Here is a 20257-nt window from a genome sequence, read left to right as displayed (position 1 = left end):
AAATAAATATTTATTATCTATTTAATATATTAGCGTAATTATATAATAGTAATAATCGGGCACTCTCGAGGGTGTTTTTGGTGGATGTCACCATACCGCATGACGAGAACTTCATGAAAGCCGAAACCGAGAAAAAGAGAAAATATCTCGACCTGGCTCACGAGGTAACCGAAATGTAGGGGGTGACATCTACCGAAATCATTCCAATCGTTATGTCGGTGAACGGTCTTATCCCAACCAATCTGGAACAACATCTCAGACAGATTCTGCCCGCATTGTACGCCGGTTTCTCTCCCTGGGGCCCTGAACCCCGGCCGACTGTGCTTCTGCCGGGGGTTAGTTGCCATCTCCTCTCCTTAAGAGGGGAGATGAGAATTTTTGTAATGTTTAAATAATAATAATAAATTTATTCTCTTCACAATACCAGTTGTATATCTATTATATTCTAATATATTTATTTTTGGAGGTTACATAAGTTAATGTATTGTGAAGAACTGGTGTCTGAAGTAGGATAAACCTGTTACAGATCACCAGGTCCTCACCTCACGGTGTTGGCACTATTATACAATATGTTTATAATATATCAAGTATTATTTTTAATATTTCCTTAATTCAATAATGCATCGCCTATTTATTTCTCGGTTTGCCCAATGGTCGACTGGTAGAGAACACCGTCCGGTGTTAAGTCCACCATAAATACATAGTTTCACTGTGCATTAAAATTTAAATAAAAAAAAAATAGTAGCCTATGCTTCCATCATGTATAATATATAAAAATTCGTGACGATTAGATGGATGGTTAAGGCGCTAAAGGGTGACAAACATACTCACTTTCATATTTAAAATTTTAGTAAGGAGGGGTACTTCCATTCGTTACGTCACGTCACATGAAATACGTCCTGAAACGGGAGTAAAACAAAATTGAACAGTGAAACTAGGTAATTTGTTCTGGATGTAATTTTATCTCGATGTTAAGTAAATTGTTACATTGTAATCATGTAAGGAATTGATGTTATCTTTCAATATACGTCCAAAGAAATGGAACGATATGCTTGTTTCGTTTCTTAGGAATACAACAAGGAAATTCCATGTGTCTGACAGTTATTTAGAGATTTCGATAATGCCATTGTCCGAACTGTGTGTCAATCAAAATGTCACTGATTCACCGTCACTACTAGCTAGCTAGCGCTAGCGTGTTACAATTGGATTTTGGATTCATATTGGCGTCAGGAAACAAAGGGAAATTGTAAGGAGAGATGTGTTAAATTTAAATTCGAATATACATATATTGAATTTGCCTTTTTATTGACAGTGATTTGGCCGTGTAGGCCCGGCATAGAATAGGCTAACCCTTCTTTTCCCGCGGCTGTCGCAAGAGGCGACTAAGGGAAGACGAGGGATGGGCAGCAGCGTGCCTTTTAAAACATCTCCAAAGCCTAACTGCGGTTGCCAATCCATCTGCCAATTGTGGCAACTAATGGTAAACCCCCCCAAGGGGGATTATGTTCAGCAGTGGACAGTTAAAGGCTGATAGGATGATGATTGACAGTGTATAATAATTGGCCCAAACTCATACATATTGCTATATATATGGATTTGGACAAGATATAGAGGGAACGATAGATTATCTTTATTGTGGTAGATTACCGGCCAAAGTCGCGGGCAGTGCTTGTATTTTATATAAACAAGTGGAGATATCATCAAAGTCATATCAATCTTTATTCAAATAGACTTGTTTACCAGTAATCCAAGAAAAAATGCGTCACGAAACGTGAATTTTTCAACTCTCTCCGGGAATACAATGGAAAGCGTTTCATGTATTTTTTTTTTCAAGATCTCAATTTTAATTATAAAACTAACAATCAAAATAGACGTTACAGATTTCTGCCCGCGAATTTTTAATCGCGGGCAGTAATAAAATAAATCCAACAACTATATTTTCAAATTGATACTATCAGAATAATCTATCAGTGACCAGGGTCTCTAGACAAGTGGGAAGCGTATTCGTCCGATAGAATCGACATCGCTAGCGAGTCCGTGAAACAGAATGAGATGGCAACGCCGGATGACTTGTTTAGAGGCCCAGGACATTTAGATAAATGACAAATGAATTCGTCGATGGAATCGCCATCGCTAGCGAGTCCATGAGTTGGAATGAGTCACCCGACATTGCTATTCTCTTTCTATCGCACGGACTCGCTAGCGATGTCGATTCCATCGACGAATTCGCTTGCCACTTGTCTAAAGGGCCTGGTAGTGGCCGGATAGACGGATTGACAAGTACGGTTTTTTGGGGTCTTCTAAAATCTTATTTCACTGGATTCGTATTCCTAAAAACCGGAAATCATACAATTATATTAGGTGAAATAAACGGAGCATATAATAAAAGGTTACACGCTACGTTTGAATTGATTGACCTTTTTCAAAACGGGAATTTAATATTTACAGACCGCGGTGTATCGTTTGTCATCAGACGAACCGTATGCATGTTTATTACTATAGTTTGTTTACAATCAGCGTACATGATTTTGGCATAAGGTGCAGTAATTTTCCATTGTATGTATTATAATTTGTAAGTCAATATGAATACGTCTGTAACTGTTTATCCACATCAATTTTTCACCGCATAATTACATTTTTGTTTTGTCAAAGGTGGACTGGTAGACAATGCTATATAGCAGGAATAGCCAATCCGGTCGATTGTGGCAAATCAAAAAAATATAATATTTTGCTAATCTAGCGGAAGATGCTCAAAGACAATGCTCACATTAATATAAACAAGTAGTTACTAAGAATTATTTTCAGTTTTATGTTTTCCCTCTTCATTAAATAAAAAATACTAGAATACTACGTAATTGAATACTGAACTATGTTGTTTCATTTGAGATTTTAAGAAGTATATATTTGGTAGATCGTACAAAGTTTCGTCAGTAAACAATAGATCTTAGGTCTAGTCAAGTTGGCCACCCTTGCTACATAGCATTAAGTCCGCCTTTTGTACCAGATTTTTTTATGTGGTCAATAAGGAATAAATAAATAAATAAATGGTTTTGACATCGCATTCAATAATTCCTTAAAACAAATCGCTGTGCAAACAGTAGACAAAAAACATATTTACCTTGAACTGGCTGAGGTACTCCTGTTGCCTGGTGATGTCAGTGGCTAAGATCAGGGAGCTGATCTGGTTCTCCAGCTTCGACTGCAGATGCCTCATCTGGTCAAGGAGACCGCTTTCCATCAGGCAGCTGATGGCTGAGCGCCAGTGGTGATTCTCGAGGACAGATGTGTTCTGTGAGCAATTACAATATGATCAAATAAAACACGATGCAATGATTTTGACAAACAGTAGCGATTGTTAATGTGTTGGGTGATTGACAATTTCCATTGACTTGCTATTGATGCAGTGTCAATTTACGCTTAACCGGATAGTACAAATCGACTGAAACGATCGTCGATGACGTAACAAAACGACCAATTGGCAACTCAAAGAGTTTCAGTTTAAATTGTTATCAATTAACAAAAGGATAGTCACTTCAATTGGATTTGTAAACGATCAATAGCAATGTGTATAAGCCATAATATTATTTTAGGTAAAAGAGGAAAAAATAATTTGAAATTAAGCCCCTAACAGAAAGAAGTGAACGTTACTAGGTCAGGTGAAAATTTACATATTGATAGTGAGATTATGTTTAGTCCCAGTTTTAGGTACTGCGTGCATCGACCGCGAAGCCTGAATAAAGAGATTAATTAATGGGCACATATCCTTTGCTATTCGCAAGCCTGCATCTCTTTATGCATGCTGTGTAATCAGAGCAGTAGGTAGTAACAAAGACAAATTTGTTCTGGACAGCGTAAGCCTTTGTCATTTAATATGATCCTGAAATGATGGAAGGGTATCAAAATTATTTATATTCAATGAGCTCTTTTATAATTTATCGTAGTACGACACGATTTTGTCTAATTTTAACGGCACGATATATAGGGTGTAATCACAGTTAACCATACGAAATACTATCATATCTACCTCATATTATGTCACATATTTTTCACCACATCTGCCCTTCATACGCTTTCTGTTTTTACCTAACGGGTAGCTGGTAGATAATGCCATATGGCATTAAGCTCGCCACTTTGCTTGTTTGAAGGGTTTGAAGGGCGTGAATTTACAGGGTACAGGGGAATAACATCTGAGTCCTCAGGAATGGCAACGCATGGGGGGTATCATGGGCGAAACAGTATACTCTGTTATGTCCATGGTACTGCTCATGTCTATAGACGACGATTACCGTTAGCTTGTATGCCATTCTAAGTTGTATAAAAAAAAACCTGTACAAAGTTTTATCATGCAATAAAGAATAAATAAATAAATATTCATAAAAACTAAAATCTTCTGCAAGTCTATTTTAGCTGTTACACTGTTTTGTCACTTTTTTCAAATTGAGAATTTAATTTAAAAGAAAGAGACAAAATAGTTGAATAGGTAATAAGAATATACCCATGCTGTCATATCATCATCATCATATCAACCCGTTACCTGTTTACTGCTGAACATAGGCCTCCCTCTATTTGGGGGGTTTGCCAATAGCTGCCATGCTTAGCAGGCGGACTGGCAACCACAATTAGGCTTTAGTGATGTTTACAGAGAGGTGCTGCTGTCCATCCCTCCATTGAGTTTCATTAGCCGCCTCTTACGACACCCCCGGGAAAGGAAGGGGTGGCCCATTCTATGATGAATACAGACTAGAAGACAGCAACATATATATATATATATATACTTACATATATTCAGTGTGACATAGACTTAATTTAGGTTATAATAATTTATAAATAATATAATTACAGCTAGACACGTTTGTTTGTCTTGTAAGTAATAGAAAAGCTTTATTATTACATTGTCCATGTATCTCTAGCTGTCTATAGCTATCTATAGCTTGACTGCGGTTACCAATCCATCTGCCAAGCGTGGCAACTACTGGAAAATCCCCCCAATGGGAGGCCTATGTTCAGCAGTGGACAGTTAAGGTCTGATATGATGATAAATGAAGGCTTTATTTATTAGTCATTTCTTATTAAAACGTTCAAATTTTATGAAAGGTAGATCCAATATGCATATTTCTTGTTTTTTTTTATACAACTTAGAATGGCGAACAAGCTGACGGCCCACCTGATGGAAAGTGGTCACCGTCGCCTATAGACATGATTAGTACATATATTCGAAATGTTACCATAATTACTTCTAGCCACAAAAGAAATAAAATAGCATACACATATCAGGACAGAAATTTCGTGAATGAAACATTACAAAATTTTTGTTCTCTTATTAATTACGAGTATGTGACGATTGAAGATGTCGCTTTTCTTTGTGGAGCCCAAATTCCGCGTTCTAAATTCAAACATTTTCAAAAATTCCATAGGTAACCCGTCGTCGTTCACCGACGCGAGTGTTAACGATTGAAGTTGGTTTTTGCGTTGAACAAAATGTACCTGTTATTTACGAAATAACATTTTAAATTATTCCAACATTACTTTCATGTAGGAAGCGAGGCATTTTTCGCTTATTTGGGCAAAAAATGGGCGCACAGCTGGGGCAGTGGCGCTTCTATTTATATCTACGCTTGTGATCAGCCCGTTGTTGTTTTAATTGGGTCTCGCGTTATCTTTCAGGTGTTTGTACGAAAAGCGTCTGAGTTATCAGATTAAAAACTCAAATACATAACCATAAGAATCTAGATAATTAGCTTCAAGCATCTTGCAAAAGGAGATCTCAATTCGTTTGTTTTTTTTTTTCTTTTTTTATTATGCAACTTAGAATGGCAAACAAGCTGACGGCCCACCTGATGGAAAGTGGTAACCGTCGCCTATAGATATGAGCAGTACCATGGACATAACAGAGTATACTGTTTCGCCCATGATACGCCCCATGCGTTGCCATTCCTGAGGACTCAGGTGTTATTCCTCTGTACCCTGTAAATTCACACCATATCCCACCCTTCAAACCGAACCATAGACATGCAAACACAACTGTTTGTATGCCTTAAGAGCCATTTTTACAGATTCTGAATCGATTTTTACATTCTTTCTAGGCTTTTGTACCTCCAAAGTGAAAAAACAGAACTCTTTTAGGATTATCTCGTTGTCCGTCTGTTCGTCTGTCAAGCTCTTTCTTCTTAGGAACGCGTGGAGGTATCAAGTTGAAATTAATATCATATACTCAGGTCTGCAACCTCTTAAAGCAGTAAAAAAATCAATCTTCTAAATCGATGCAATCTAAAGATACGGCCGTTTATGTTCAACTTACATCGCCAGTTTTGACTTTCGCAAAGGGCATCAAAACCTATAGGGGTACTTCCCGTTGATCTAGAATCATATAATTTGGCAAGAAGCAATATCATGTGGCACAAGTAAAGGGAAAATCCGAAAACCCAAAATTAGTAGTTAATTTGTGGATAGATAGAGACTATTGTTTCCTCCATAAGATTACAATAGTAAACTTATTATAAATATAAATAATTACAAGAAATAATCACAATGAGAAAACAATGGGCAACCTTATCGCTAAGAGCGATCTCTTCCAGGCAACCTTTGGTTGAAGTGGAGTAATTAAATTATAGCAGCAGCATTTCCGAACCGATACGACATCGTAACCTTCAAGAAAAGAGCATATTCCTTTTTAAAAGGCCGGCAGCACACCTGCAATGCCGCTGGTGTTGTGGGTGATTATGAGCGGCGGTAGTTACTTATCATCAGGTGAGCCGCATGTTCGTTTGCCCCCTGTGTTGCGAAAAGAAATAATGACGATGAAAATGTATAAGTAAAAATTATTTATTCACTCTAGCGCCACCTACCCACTTCTATATGTTCTCCTTTAACCAAAGGTTGTGTGTAAGAGATTGCCCTAGCGATAAGACCGCCTCTTGTACCTTTATATGTATATTATAATCTGTACTCCATGCTACTGTATTTCAGTTGAATTGTTTATATGTCATTGTTTATTTTTATGTTTTTGGTGCAATAAAGAGTTAAATAAGTAAATAAAAAAATGCAATAAGTGGGTTTACGTACCTATATAGTGTATACATTTTCAGATAACGTTTTTCATTTAATTGAAATAAAACATAAGATATATATATATATATATATATATATATATATATATATATATATATATATATATATATATATATATATATATATATATATATATATAAAATATAAAAGATTCTCTGTACAAAAGCATATTATAAAATAAATGACATGTATTGATTTGAATATAGTATTAATATGAATTGTAATTGTAATTATTGTATTTTTTTTAATTAATATTATTTTATATAGTAATTATTATAATGTGACGTATCATAAGAGTCTGTAACAGATGTATATGAATAAAGATGATTGATTAATTGATATATTTCTTAAACACAGTTCGTGCAATAAAACTACGCCAATACGACCGCAAGTTCCCAACTACGGCTATAAAGACGTTTCAAATTTAATCGCCTCCATCGAAGCGCCCGATTCTCAACTATCGACGGGGAGACGTTTTAATTATTAAATGTAATACCGGATTGAGAGTGTCGTGTAGTTACCGCCTCGGATAAAGTGATTCCCGACTTAAAAGAAGTTCAGCTTAGTTTGTCAGTGCACTTCGCGGAATTTTGCATCGAATCCATTTGTATCTTCATTTGTATTTTTTCCTATTTATTTATTTATTTAGGATCACCAATATATGATACAGCGAAACATTTCGATACATTACACTAGTTGATTACGGCTCTCTTACATTTAGAAGCAACCACAGCATGCTTTGTATTTAAAAAAATAATAAAATAGAATTAAATTATTCAACAATTAAATGACATCGAATTAATAAAAACAATAATTTACATTCACCCGGTGACACCCAACAGTTGAAATTACTCAAATTAAATTAAAAAATTTATAACTATTGTCATACAAAATACAGATATAATTGCATTGCTTGCATACAAATGTTGACATCAGGGAAGCGTAACTAGCAAGTTTAATTAAAATTGTTAATAAATTTATAAACTACGAGTAAGTTATTTAAATAGGCAGGTATATATAAATTTATACATATAAATTATATACTTTTATATAAAACTTGGTTTAACGGCCCACCTGATGTGAGAAGTGGTAACCGTCTAGCCTATAAATAAACATGTACAACACAGAATAAAAACATGAAAGTGCCTTTGTAACATTATCCAAGTAAAAATGGATGTTAATTTATCAAATTTGTATGAATATTATGGCATATTAAACAAAATCATTATTGCCTGTATAGAAGAGTGCATTATTAATAATGTTTAAGTTACTTATTATTATGCATTCAATATTCGCCGTGTGGTCCCGACGTAGAATAGAAAAAGCCACCCCTTCCTTTCCCGTGGGTGTCGTAAGAGGCGACTAAGGAGAGCGAGAGACGGGCAGCAGCGCCCTCTTAAAACATCCTCTAGAGCCTAACTGCGGTTGCCAGGGGGAAAGGGGATTATTAGAAATGGGGATTAGCAACTCTATTACTAGCAATATACCCTATCAGGTCAACCTCCTCGCGGTTCCCGCTGGAAAGCATTGTGATTGATTCATTGATGAATTTGTCACTATGGGCTAACTGATTTGCTTCATTTTCACTTATCATCCCTCACTGATGCCCTGCCAGTGTATCCCGATAGCGCAGGCGGGGTCACCATTCCATTATCATTTATTAAAAAAACTGCGGTTGCCAAGCCGCCTGCCAAGCGTGGTAACCACCGGCAAAACCCCTTAAGGGGGAGGCTTATATTCATAGTGGATAGTTAAAGGCTGATGTGATGATAATGATTCTATATTCATTATCGCATTTTGGACTCTAAATATATTTACAATATGATATTTTTTATACTTTTTAATAAAAAGGTATGTTAAAAGGTTGTCTGCAAGAGATTGCTTAGCGATAAGGCCGCCTTTTGTATCACTTCTCATTAATATTTACTGTATTTGTTATTTCTCTTTTTACTTGGTGCAATAAAGTGTAAATAAATAAATAAATAAAATATTCATTCACGCTAATCTCCTAATCGCTCTGTCGATTTCAATACAATTTTGTAAAATTCGTATTGCTTATGCCCATTAAGTTCTCTTAGTCGACACTTACGAGACCCATGGGACAGTAAGAGTTAGTCCATTCTATGCCAGAATCACACGGCGTTAAGAAATGGGTAGCAGCGTCTCTCTTAAAACAGCACCAAAACCTTACTTCGGTTGCCAAGCCGCCTGCCAAGCGTGGGAATTACTCGCAAAAACCCCTTTATGGGGAAGGCTTATGTTCAGCAGTGGACGGTTAACAGGTGACATGATGACGCTGATGATTGTTTGTGCCATCTTGATAAATAAGATAGTTTTTATTTTAATCAGAAGAAGTGGACCCGGTAGTTGGCGGTGTAAGGCAAAACATGTTTTATGTGATCTGTCTAAGACACTTGCTTGTGATGATCAAACATACTCATACAATTATTTCACAAAAAATCTTTCTTTTTATGGTATCATACATAATGCTTTAAATTTAATCAAATCATATTTATCAGATCAAATTCAAAACTTGATGTAAATGGCGTTATATCTAACGGGTTTTTTGTGCGAATGAGTGTACCTCAAGGGTCTATTCTTGGCCCATTATTACTTTTAGTTTATATTAATGTTCCCCCATTTGTCATTCAGGGTAAATGTTGCATAATTGTATGCAAATAATATCTCGTAGATTTTTAATGCTGATAAAATAAATAAAAATTAGGACAATTTTAATAGAGCTTTGCTGCACCTCTTGCATTGGTTTTACAACTAGTAATCTAATGTAGAACGCTAGAAAAACAAAATGTAAGTGTAAATTTTCCCCTTTCTAAAATTCCTAATTTATACTTTAAATTTAATAAAGAACTTTTTGATTTTATAAATTGTCTTTTTAGAAATCACTCTTTATAATAAAACTCAATGGAGTCTTCACATTCAAAACTATGTCATTAAATTAAGTTGGGAGACGTATGCTATAAGGTGCAGAGTTAAACAGTATACTAAGACTGGCGGATTATTTATTTTCAAAGTATACTGTCCTATTGAATATGGTTATAGGGCAAAGCAACCGACATCCAACGCGTATTTCTTTTACAAAAAAGGTTTTATTCGCGCGAATTATTCTATGGGGTCATAAATTATTAAAAGATAAATTTAAAGAAGCCAATATTCTCACTGTAGATACACAGAATTATATACGCAAATATTCTGTATATATATATATATATATATATATATATATATATATATATATATATATATATATATATATATATATATATGCAGGAATCTTCAATTGTATCTTAAAAATAATGATTTCAATAATTTTAATTTTAGATACAAATACAAACTTGCTGTTCTAAAATATGGTTCAGAAAAAGCTAATAGGTCTTTTATGGGAATGGGCATTGAATGTTAAAATAAAATAGCTTTTAATAAATTTAAAATCATTATTAAGAAACTCTTATTGAACGAAGCCGTTTTACACACTAAACGATTACTTGAATGACAAACGTGCACGATGATCATGTAACGTGCTTTTTAATGACCACATAATTTTAGTATAACTAAATAAAAAGTTTACAGAGATTTAAAAGAGTAACTGTCGAGTATTTTGCAAGTTCTTCTCAGCAGGTAACAACATTCCGAACCTTGCGGTAGATTCATACAAATGACTGTTTTAATATGCTCGAAAACAAGTCTATTAGATTAAAGACGATTTGAGTTTGAATTTAAACAACATTTGCCGAGTCAACTAGTTCTTTTTTTTTATAAATACAATAATTTATCTTTAGATAATCAATATAAACTTACTCTGTATAGTGCAGCCAGATGGTTGGAGGTTGCAATTAGGAATGGCTGGTTTACTCCAGGATGATCCATGTCGTGAGCTATAGCGGCCAGCAGGGACGCCATTATCTCCAACGGTTCCAAGTAATCCCGGATCTGGTATGGTTAAATAAATATATTAACATTGAGGTAATATGTACATACATAGATGGAGCATTCGGATTAAAACGCTCTAAAAACGATCAGTCAGTTCTCAGCTGACTAGTTATTTTATTAAATTCTTCAAATGAATAATCTTTAATACAAATGTATTAAAGTCTGGAATAACGAGTATAAATAATGGGACTGTTTCTGAGGCAGTGTTTTTCTAAACCTATCCCTTATCCTAACACTTTATTAGATAATTTTGCGAAATTAGTATTTTATGGATTGATATTATAATAATTTTGACTTCAATAAATCTATTAGAAATTTAGTTCTAATTGGTCCTTAGAATAAAGATTTTACTGTGATAGCAAGTTGAAAGATTAATATTAGAGATAGGTTTAGAGAAATGGCGCATTACAATGGACCCCAATATATTAGGTATAAATAAATAAATAAATAGTTTGTGTTATAGCAGTCATCAATTACAAGATTTACTTGACCGGGAGCGAGTCGTGGCCGATATTACATTGTAAATATATTTAGCCTGAATTGTATTCCCACAAATGTAGTGAACAGTTACTATTTTCAAGATACAAACAACTGTACGAGTACTTTAAAATAAATAAACTAACAAAATAATTCATATTAAATGTGCGTCATTTAAAAATAAAAACTTAAACCGTTTTTGTCGTAGCGTTTGTAGAGAGATAGTCTATCTAGATGTTACTGATCTATGGCAGTTATGTTAATGTCAATATGTATACAAAAAAACAGAACACAAGACGATAATGTCTCGTCCTATCTCATGTAGACAGCAGCGTAAACGTGACTACCGGTATGATCGTTAAATAAATTCGTTTCCCACTTGTCTAAGGAAGCAGACCACTTATTGACAGAGAGAACAAAGTGCCTAACACACATCCTCATACATATAACAAACTAGAAACACATTAAATCCTTTTTAGATTTTTCGCTGAAAAGGCAACAGTACAAATGTAAGTACATTACTTATAAAGGATTTTAAATGTAACAAAGAACGAAGCGAATTTGTTTTGTGGGTGTAATGAAACATTGTGTATTATTTTCTATAGAGTTTCCAATTGATATGTCTAATTGAAAGATTTTCATGTAATAGGATTATGTACCGCCTTTAATGTTGTTCGCTCTTTCAATAAATAGCTTTGTGATACATTGTCGTAGGTGGCTTTAAGTGTTTTTATTCTTTATAGAGTACTCAGGGCAGAAGAACTGAGTAATTTCACTGCCGTATCTTACACTTCAAACCGAAATTAAAATATGAAAAGGCTAGATTTTAGATAAAATTGATACAACAATGAATCTAGAAAACAGGTTTTTTTATACAACTTAGAATGGCAAGCAAGCTGACAGCCCACCTGATGGGAAGTGGTAACCGTCGCCTGTAGACATGAGCAGTACCATGGACATAACAGAGTATACTGTTTCGCCCATGATACCTCTCATGCGTTGCCATTCCTGAGGACTCAGGTGCTATTCCTCTGTACTCTGTAAATTCACGCCATCGCACCCTTCAAACCGAAACACAGCCATGCAAACACAACTGCTTCACGGCTGAAACACGAATGGGACAGAGGTAACCAAGCAATCGACTTTTGTACAAAGTCTCCCTCTGGTAAAAATACAGGATATTTATTAATTAGCTTAGTATTACATTGGTCAGGCAGTTTAATACTTTATTCTCACATACAAACTGTTTCTAGATACTATTTCAATTATTTCCATTAAATATTGACAATCAAAATCATCAATTAGAACTGAAAGTACTCAATTGATTTTAGTGAGGTTTATTTATTTATTTATTTATTTATTTTAAACATAAATTATTTATTTATTTATTTTATACATTATTGTACACATTGATAATACATAAAAAATATGACAGAGTTAAATAAATGTACAAAGGCGAGCTTAACTCTAAAAAAGCTTTCTTTCAGTAACACGCAAAGTGAAAAGGAGCATCAGTGGAATTATTCAGGTCAACTTGGAACACATGGACTATTATTTTCTGGATAAGTGACCGAAATATTTATATAATTCAAAAAAAAAAAAAAACAACATTTCATAGGTCGTTCAGTTTAAAATAAAATAAAAAAAAAATACAATTAACAGCACCGAGCCAAGATTAATTCAGATACTCAATTTAGTATTGGATTTGAATTTCAAATTGGATACGGGCAAAATAAACTAATGGTTGTTATCAGATTATAAAATAAACTCTAAAGTTTTCGTCTTAAAAACAGCTTCAGGCTTTCAATAACATAAATACATACTAAGTTAATGAAAATGTAAACAAACCATAAAACAGTTTGTAGATGTCCGGTTGTAATACAAATCAAACAACGATAAATTGATTGGATGTTTTGATTCGTTACTAATTGCATTTAGAGAGGGTTTGTGTAATAATTACACCAAAACTTGGCTATTTTTTTATTAGTTTCTATTGAACTAACTATACATATATTTATTTATAAGATGATATCAAAATGTTTAAGTGTACGTCAAATTAAGAAATGTATATCAAGACAGAAATGTCGTGTAACAAAGATTTGGGTAGGAGTGACAACCATGCACTTTCTTTTGTGAGATAAGGCAGAATTGCCACAAAAACGGTACCCTTCTCTCCTTCAGATTTGAACTCGAATGTTGTGTCCTTTTAGAAGGTGAAGGTGCTGAATTTATAAGCATTTAAGAAATAATGTTACGATATGATGCTACTCACGTAAAACATATATACCAAAAATTGAGTCAGTACGTGGCGGTAGATGACAAAACGACGTTTATCGGGTCAGGTAGCAGGTGTAAAATTTTTTATATATAAAAACATAATAATAAAGCCTATCTCGAACTTTTAGGGGTTGATTTAACTAGTTATTTAAATAACTTTTGTACCCTCTGGTAGCCCCTGTTCACACTTTATAATTGTAAAATGAAATTTTGTTTGAAAAATGCAACAGTTGAGTTTCTTGTTTGTTTTCTTAGTTGAAATTGCATTACGAATGGGCGGTAGAATCATAAAAAAATTACTACTTACAAATGCTTGTAATTAAGTTTGTTTGAATAAAAATTATTCTTATTCTAGGACATTTATAATTTTACTTTGAAAGAACAATATTTGCTATTTAACTTCAAGGAAATTAAATCGTTTTGAATTATTCATAATATTTGCTTTAATTTCTTGGAGTTTTTGCAACGTCTTTCTAGTATTTATGAAGATTTAGTAATTGCTAGAAGGTTCTGTTAATCAGTTTCAAGACTTTCAACTTCAAATGTGGAAATTTATTTTTCTCCATTCGTTATTCATGTACTGCAATGTACAAGTAATTTAAAATATTAAATTTTAAATATATTGTTATAAATTGTTAAAAATTTTGTTAAAAATTGTTATTAAAAATACATTTATATATTTTTAACACGCAAATTAGAGAAAGATACCTGCTCTACAACAAGACGTTGAACACCAATTAATCTTTAATCGCTGTTCAATGACTCTGCTGACACTTTGTTTTTCAAAATCACTCGGAAAATATGGCTCTCTAATTTTCGAGCATCAATTACTTGATTTCTGTTCTCCAAAACAAGGCATCCTTTAACAGAATTATTCCAATCCGCACTGACTACCTAATGTCCGAATACGTAGAAACTCGTATGGCGTATGTAAGTCAAAGCTTTGATGTTACAACTGCAAGTTTCAGTTTCCTAACGGACGTATGCGATTTCTATCACGGTTGAACTGAATTTATGTAGTTCTGATGTGAAATGTTTGTGGATTGCTTGCACTCGGTAGACTGAAAATCAGCAATATTGATTTTGAGACTTAGTCAAATTGCAGTTCTAAACTACAATTTAACCTGCACCACCGGGTTATTTGCGAGTTTGAATTTAACCGAGAATTTCTCAATTTGTAGACGTCCGGTTAAAATGTTTTCCATTTATACTGTTACTTGTTCTTACCCTCAACTTTTGCAACTGATGTGCTTAGTTAAACGGACATCAAAATCTACGTAATGGGCAGATTTCATGAAAGATGCTCTCCTATAATTCGTTTGTATTTATTTTTCCTTTTTGTGGCTTTGCTATATGATAACATTGCCAATTCCAGGCCAACGTAATTGTCGATACCATCAAACGATATTATCAATTACTTTTGTAATCGATAGGGTTCACTTCCTTGTTGGTCTTGTATCGTTGTTAACTAATCGATACAAGTAATCTTGTCTGCGTGACAAATGACCGAGGTAAAAAATAATCTGTCTTTATCCACACTGAATGTATATTAAATTTAAATACCACTGATTGAGACACTAATGTGAATAAAAGGATTATGAGTTTTAACATGTAGTTTAATAGTTTGTTTAATACATATATTTATCTTTTCTATTCTCGTGCCAAGTCCGTTGCAAGATGCGCAGAGAGAACCGAATACCAAAATTATTTATTCTTACTGTATTTCTTGCATCATCCACTTTTGTAACTCTTGCGTGCATGTCAGTTCCGGAGACAACTTCAGATAAAAAATCAGTATAGCAAAGCTCTTCCTCGCCTTCATTGTTTGAGATTCTTTCTTCGTCTAAAGTATGCACTATAGTTTCGGAGACTATTGATTCCTTTATCAAATAGAAAACGGTCTCTGATATTAAAGTCAAGGTCCTTCTGGATACCTGCATCAATCCACATTCACATTATATATTTGTTTTATCAACATCTGACATTTTTTCCACATGCCTGAACCAACATAGCACGTCCATTTTCATTTTTATACCGACATTTCCTTATTACATGTAAAATATTTTTCTTCGTTTATTGTTTTTTTTTATTGTTTTTAATACGAACAAGATTTTATTTCCTCGTGGAAAGTTAATTTCTTTTGTTGATAACGTTATCTTCAATATCTCTTGCAATACACAAATCTAATTGAGACATAGCTCAAGTGTCAAAACCACAATTCGAAATTCGATGAGAGCGCACTTTCCAATAAATTTCAGTTGACTGTCAATTAGCGTAAATATATTTTTTTATTTATTTAAGAGTTTCTTTTTCTTGGAACAAATATTTCATGTATTCTTCTCCGACCACCTCTATTCTAGAGCACGTCTTTAACGTTCCTATAGGATATGATACCTAGCCCTTCCTTTATCTGCCCCATGTAGTTATTTCTCGGTATACCCCTATTAGTTTGTTCTGTCTCTATTCTTCTAGGATGTTCTTTATGATGTCGTCATGTTGTCATTTTGCCTCTTCTATTCTCTATTGTTTTAATTAGTGTTCTTCTCTCATTCATCCTTTTCAATATTTCCTATAAGAGGTATAATAGCGTATTGAATACACTACATATTATGTTTACACAAACTCGATAATATTTCATTTACAATTTAGAGTGTGGAAATGTAAAGGCTATCACACAGTTCTTTATTCATTTTAATAGTCTTTCTGAATCATTTTTTTAAATTATTTTATTAATATTTTTTTTCGGCGACTTGGATCCCCAAGATATATTGATTGTCGAGGATAAAAGTAGCCGATGTCCTTCGTTTTCTCGAATACTACGTGCGTAAAAAGTTTCATGAATAAATTGATTAAGCTTTTAAGACGCCAAAAGGTAACAAACAAACTTACTTTTGCATTTATTTTAATATTAGTAAAGATGGAAGGATACATCAAACAAGGTACGCGAGTGGAATTATTAGACTTGCGGTGTAGTCTGCATGAAGTAAATTTTCACACAGTATACATATGTAGGGATCAATTTACGTTTCGAACGCAAACCTAGGGGTCTCTTGAGACTCCCAACTCTACGGATACGGAGAAATTGGTAGACGAAGACGAACGTTACTACTCTGAACAGTTATTAGAATAGTTAATGAATTTGTTTTGCTATTCTGACGTAGATATGGCAGGTATTCATTTTAGTGGAACTATTCGAAAAAGAACAATAAATATCGGATAGTGAAATAGAAACAAGTACATCTTTCTCTGCCAAAAAACAGCCACAAATTTAATATTGTCCAATAGCCAGACAATTCTTATTTTAAAATGAATAAATTGCACCTATGACGACGATGCAGTTCGTATATTTGAATTTAGAACGTCGAGACGATTTGAATTTAGAACGTCGAATAGTTTGTTTACGAGTATATTTTGAATTGTAAATAAAAACAATTGTTAAATTGGGATGAAATTAATATGGCTACTATCGATTACAAAAGGAATTAACAAAATCCTTGGGACTTTGGGAAGATATCACGTTATATACACAAAAACAAGCGAATTGAGAGCCTCTTTTGGAAGTCGCTTAAAAGGAAGATAAATAACAAATAAACATTAATTCGTGTTTATTTCTGCAAGCTTTTATTTAATTTGCAATGTTTGTTTGTTTGTTTAGGTGAAATCTTTCAAGGTTCAAGCTGAATTAGAACCAGTTCCCCCTGACTGATCTTGCTAAAATATCGCACCTCTGTTCTGGTGACAATAAAATATGCAACACTATACTATGGTCAATATTGAAAGCATTATCAAAATGGCTGCCACTACAAGATGGCGGATAGAGTATATTCTGTAAACCCTGTTAATATGAATATAAAATTAAAGAATTAAAGTATGCGTATGTGTGTACACACATGCACGATATAGTTCGTGTAATTTCGACTCCATCTAGTCCTGCATTCCTCGAAACGGTGTAACGCAAACCATCGTACGCCTCTAAATATTTCTGAATGAAGTCGAAATAATTGTCGGAAATGACCAACATAGTAATTATATAAAATTCTCGTTGTAAAGAGACTAAGAAGATAAGATATCGTTAAAAATGAAAATGAGTCTTTTAAAAAATTTACTTGAATAGTTAACGATAAAATAAATAATATCATTTTAAAATGGCCGCAGCCAAAAGATGGTGGATTATACACTATTCGATTTATTTAGTTATTTTTAAAGTTGTTACCTGTTTTTGTTGCAAGAAGCAGTGCATGGCCTGGGTGACATCGGCCGCATGGATAGAGTTGTGGTATGGATTGGTACTATGGTAGCCTTCTTCAATAAGGCTGAACAGCTTCCAGGCTTTGGCCGCATCCAGGTTGAAGTAAGAAATCAGACCGTAGATGTGGAAAAGGTGAACACACAGCACTGGCAGGCATCGACCTGTTAAAAACAATAAACATCACTGGATATTTTATTTTTATTTTTATACAACTTAGAATGGCAAACAAGCTGACGGCCCACCTGATGGAAAGTGGTAACCGTCGCCTATAGACATGAGCAGTACCATGGACATAACAGAGTATACTGTTTCGCCCATGATACCCCTCATGCGTTGTCATTCCTGAGGACTCAAGTGTTATTCCTCTGTACCCTATAAATTCACGCCATGTCCCACCCTTCAAACCCAAACACAGCTATGCAAACCACAACTGGTTTACGGTTGAAACACGAATGGGACCGAGGTACCCAAGCAAACGACTTTTGTAAAAATTTAGTAAATTTTACAAAGCGCCATCCATTATCGATTTGAGAAACTTGTACTATGGGTCAATACCCAATATATACAATATATACATATACATACATATATATACACATTTTTATATAGAAAACTTTAAGATCAGTACAAATATACTCGTGAGGATGTGTTAAACCGCTACACCGCCAAGGTCGTCATATAGCTGGAGCCATTTTTTATTTTTTAAATACCGAACCTTAGCTAATTTTTATAGTATTGCGAGTGTTTAGGGGCAGTGGTAGTGACTTATTATCAGGCGAGTCGCATGCTGGTTTGACTATTTGTGAAATAAAGAAAAAAAACAATAACGCACGCATTGTCATTTCAGCGTAGGTAAAACAACTACTTGAACCCCACGCTCGTTCCAGTAGTCGTATCTACTTGAACGAGCATTAGATGAAGATATTGTTACTAGTACGGTTAATTCAAGTATCAAGAACATCAGAGTTCATAACTTTTGTGATGATATCTGATGATGATGATGATATATATATATATATATATATATATATATATATATATAATAAATTTCTATTTGTATAAATTTCTACCTTTTCAAGTATAACAAAAATATGATAGCTTTCCGGGGTTACGAATGTTCTTTATGCTGAAATCAAAAAGATTTCGGCTTTTTTAGCGCCACAATTAAAAAAAAATTTGATTTTTATTCATTAATTATAATATAATGCTGTGTGGTCCCGGCATAGAATAGACCACCTATTCTTTTCCCATGGGTGTCGTGAGAGGGGTACTAAGGGAAATTATTGATTGAGGAATTGGCAGCTGCGTCCCTCTTAAAACATCTCTAAAGCCTAACTGCGGTTGCCAATCCGCATTGCCAAGCGTGGCAAAACTGGCAAAATACCGTAATCGAGAGGCTTATGTTCAGCAGTGGACAGTGAAAGACTGATATGAAGATCAAGATGATTAGATTGTCCATTCAGTTATATTTATATATTAATAAATAAAAAAAAAAATCGAATAATCTACATTTTATCTTTACACTTTCCCTGAGAAATAAAAAAAGGTTCGTTCACGCCATTTCGAAGTGTTATAAACGCCACTTTTCTCTATCCCTATTTATTATTTACAAGCATAAATGACATCAAGCACAACAGACATTTGTCATTCAATAAAATTAAATAAGACCCCGTGTCTTCCGCTCTCAACACGGAATCTCTGCAAACAAATAAAGAATGCAGTACAAATTATTGGTTTTTAGGTGACCTTGACACCACAGATATAATAAATAAATAGATTGTCTAAACGCAACACTCGCAAATATTCCTTTGTGAATGTGACAATGGCGCAAAATTACTTCAGACCCTGCATAGTTTAGGGAGGGCTGTCGCAAATTTATTGACGTTAAATAATTTAAAGATATTACGACACGACTAACGTACGTGCGAGTGATCGAAACGCATACTCTGATTGCAATGTCTATTTGTTTGTAAGCCCTGATTGGTTTAGCTCTTAAAAATAAACAAGCGATCGGCGCATCAACGCAGTTATATAACTGAATCCATAGAAGTGTCGATTATACCAGGATATTTGACCTTGGCACAGAGATATGAGGAAAAAAGATTTGATTGCAAAAGTTTTTGAAATAAGCCGAAGAAATAAGCCAATATAATTTATATTGGACGAAACGTAAACAGACGGGGCTTCAGTGAAGGTTGGGGCAAACTTTGTTGAGACGTGGCATTGAACATGGATCAC

The 20257-nt window shown here is 34.1% G+C and overlaps 1 protein-coding gene across 2 annotated transcripts in view; it reads right to left on the bottom strand.

Moving 5' to 3' along the window:
* LOC113520474 (dual specificity calcium/calmodulin-dependent 3',5'-cyclic nucleotide phosphodiesterase 1C-like) overlaps positions 1-20257 on the bottom strand; it is a 224248-nt gene that overhangs the window by 55137 nt on the left and 148854 nt on the right. For both annotated transcript variants that reach the window (XM_052896730.1, XM_052896729.1), the window contains exons 5-7: positions 17984-18180; positions 10885-11016; positions 3119-3289 (exon numbers count right to left, since the gene is read on the bottom strand). In XM_052896730.1, coding sequence (XP_052752690.1) covers positions 3119-3289; positions 10885-11016; positions 17984-18180 — 500 coding nt within the window. The remainder of the gene's footprint in view (positions 1-3118; positions 3290-10884; positions 11017-17983; positions 18181-20257) is intronic.

This window comes from Galleria mellonella, unplaced genomic scaffold, assembly GCF_026898425.1.
Source record: "Galleria mellonella isolate WM207_F2 unplaced genomic scaffold, CSIRO_AGI_GalMel_v1 utg33, whole genome shotgun sequence".
Classification (NCBI taxonomy): domain Eukaryota; kingdom Metazoa; phylum Arthropoda; class Insecta; order Lepidoptera; family Pyralidae; genus Galleria; species Galleria mellonella.
The sequence above is the reverse complement of the archived record's forward strand: the minus strand, read 5'-3'. Positions and strand labels throughout refer to the sequence as shown.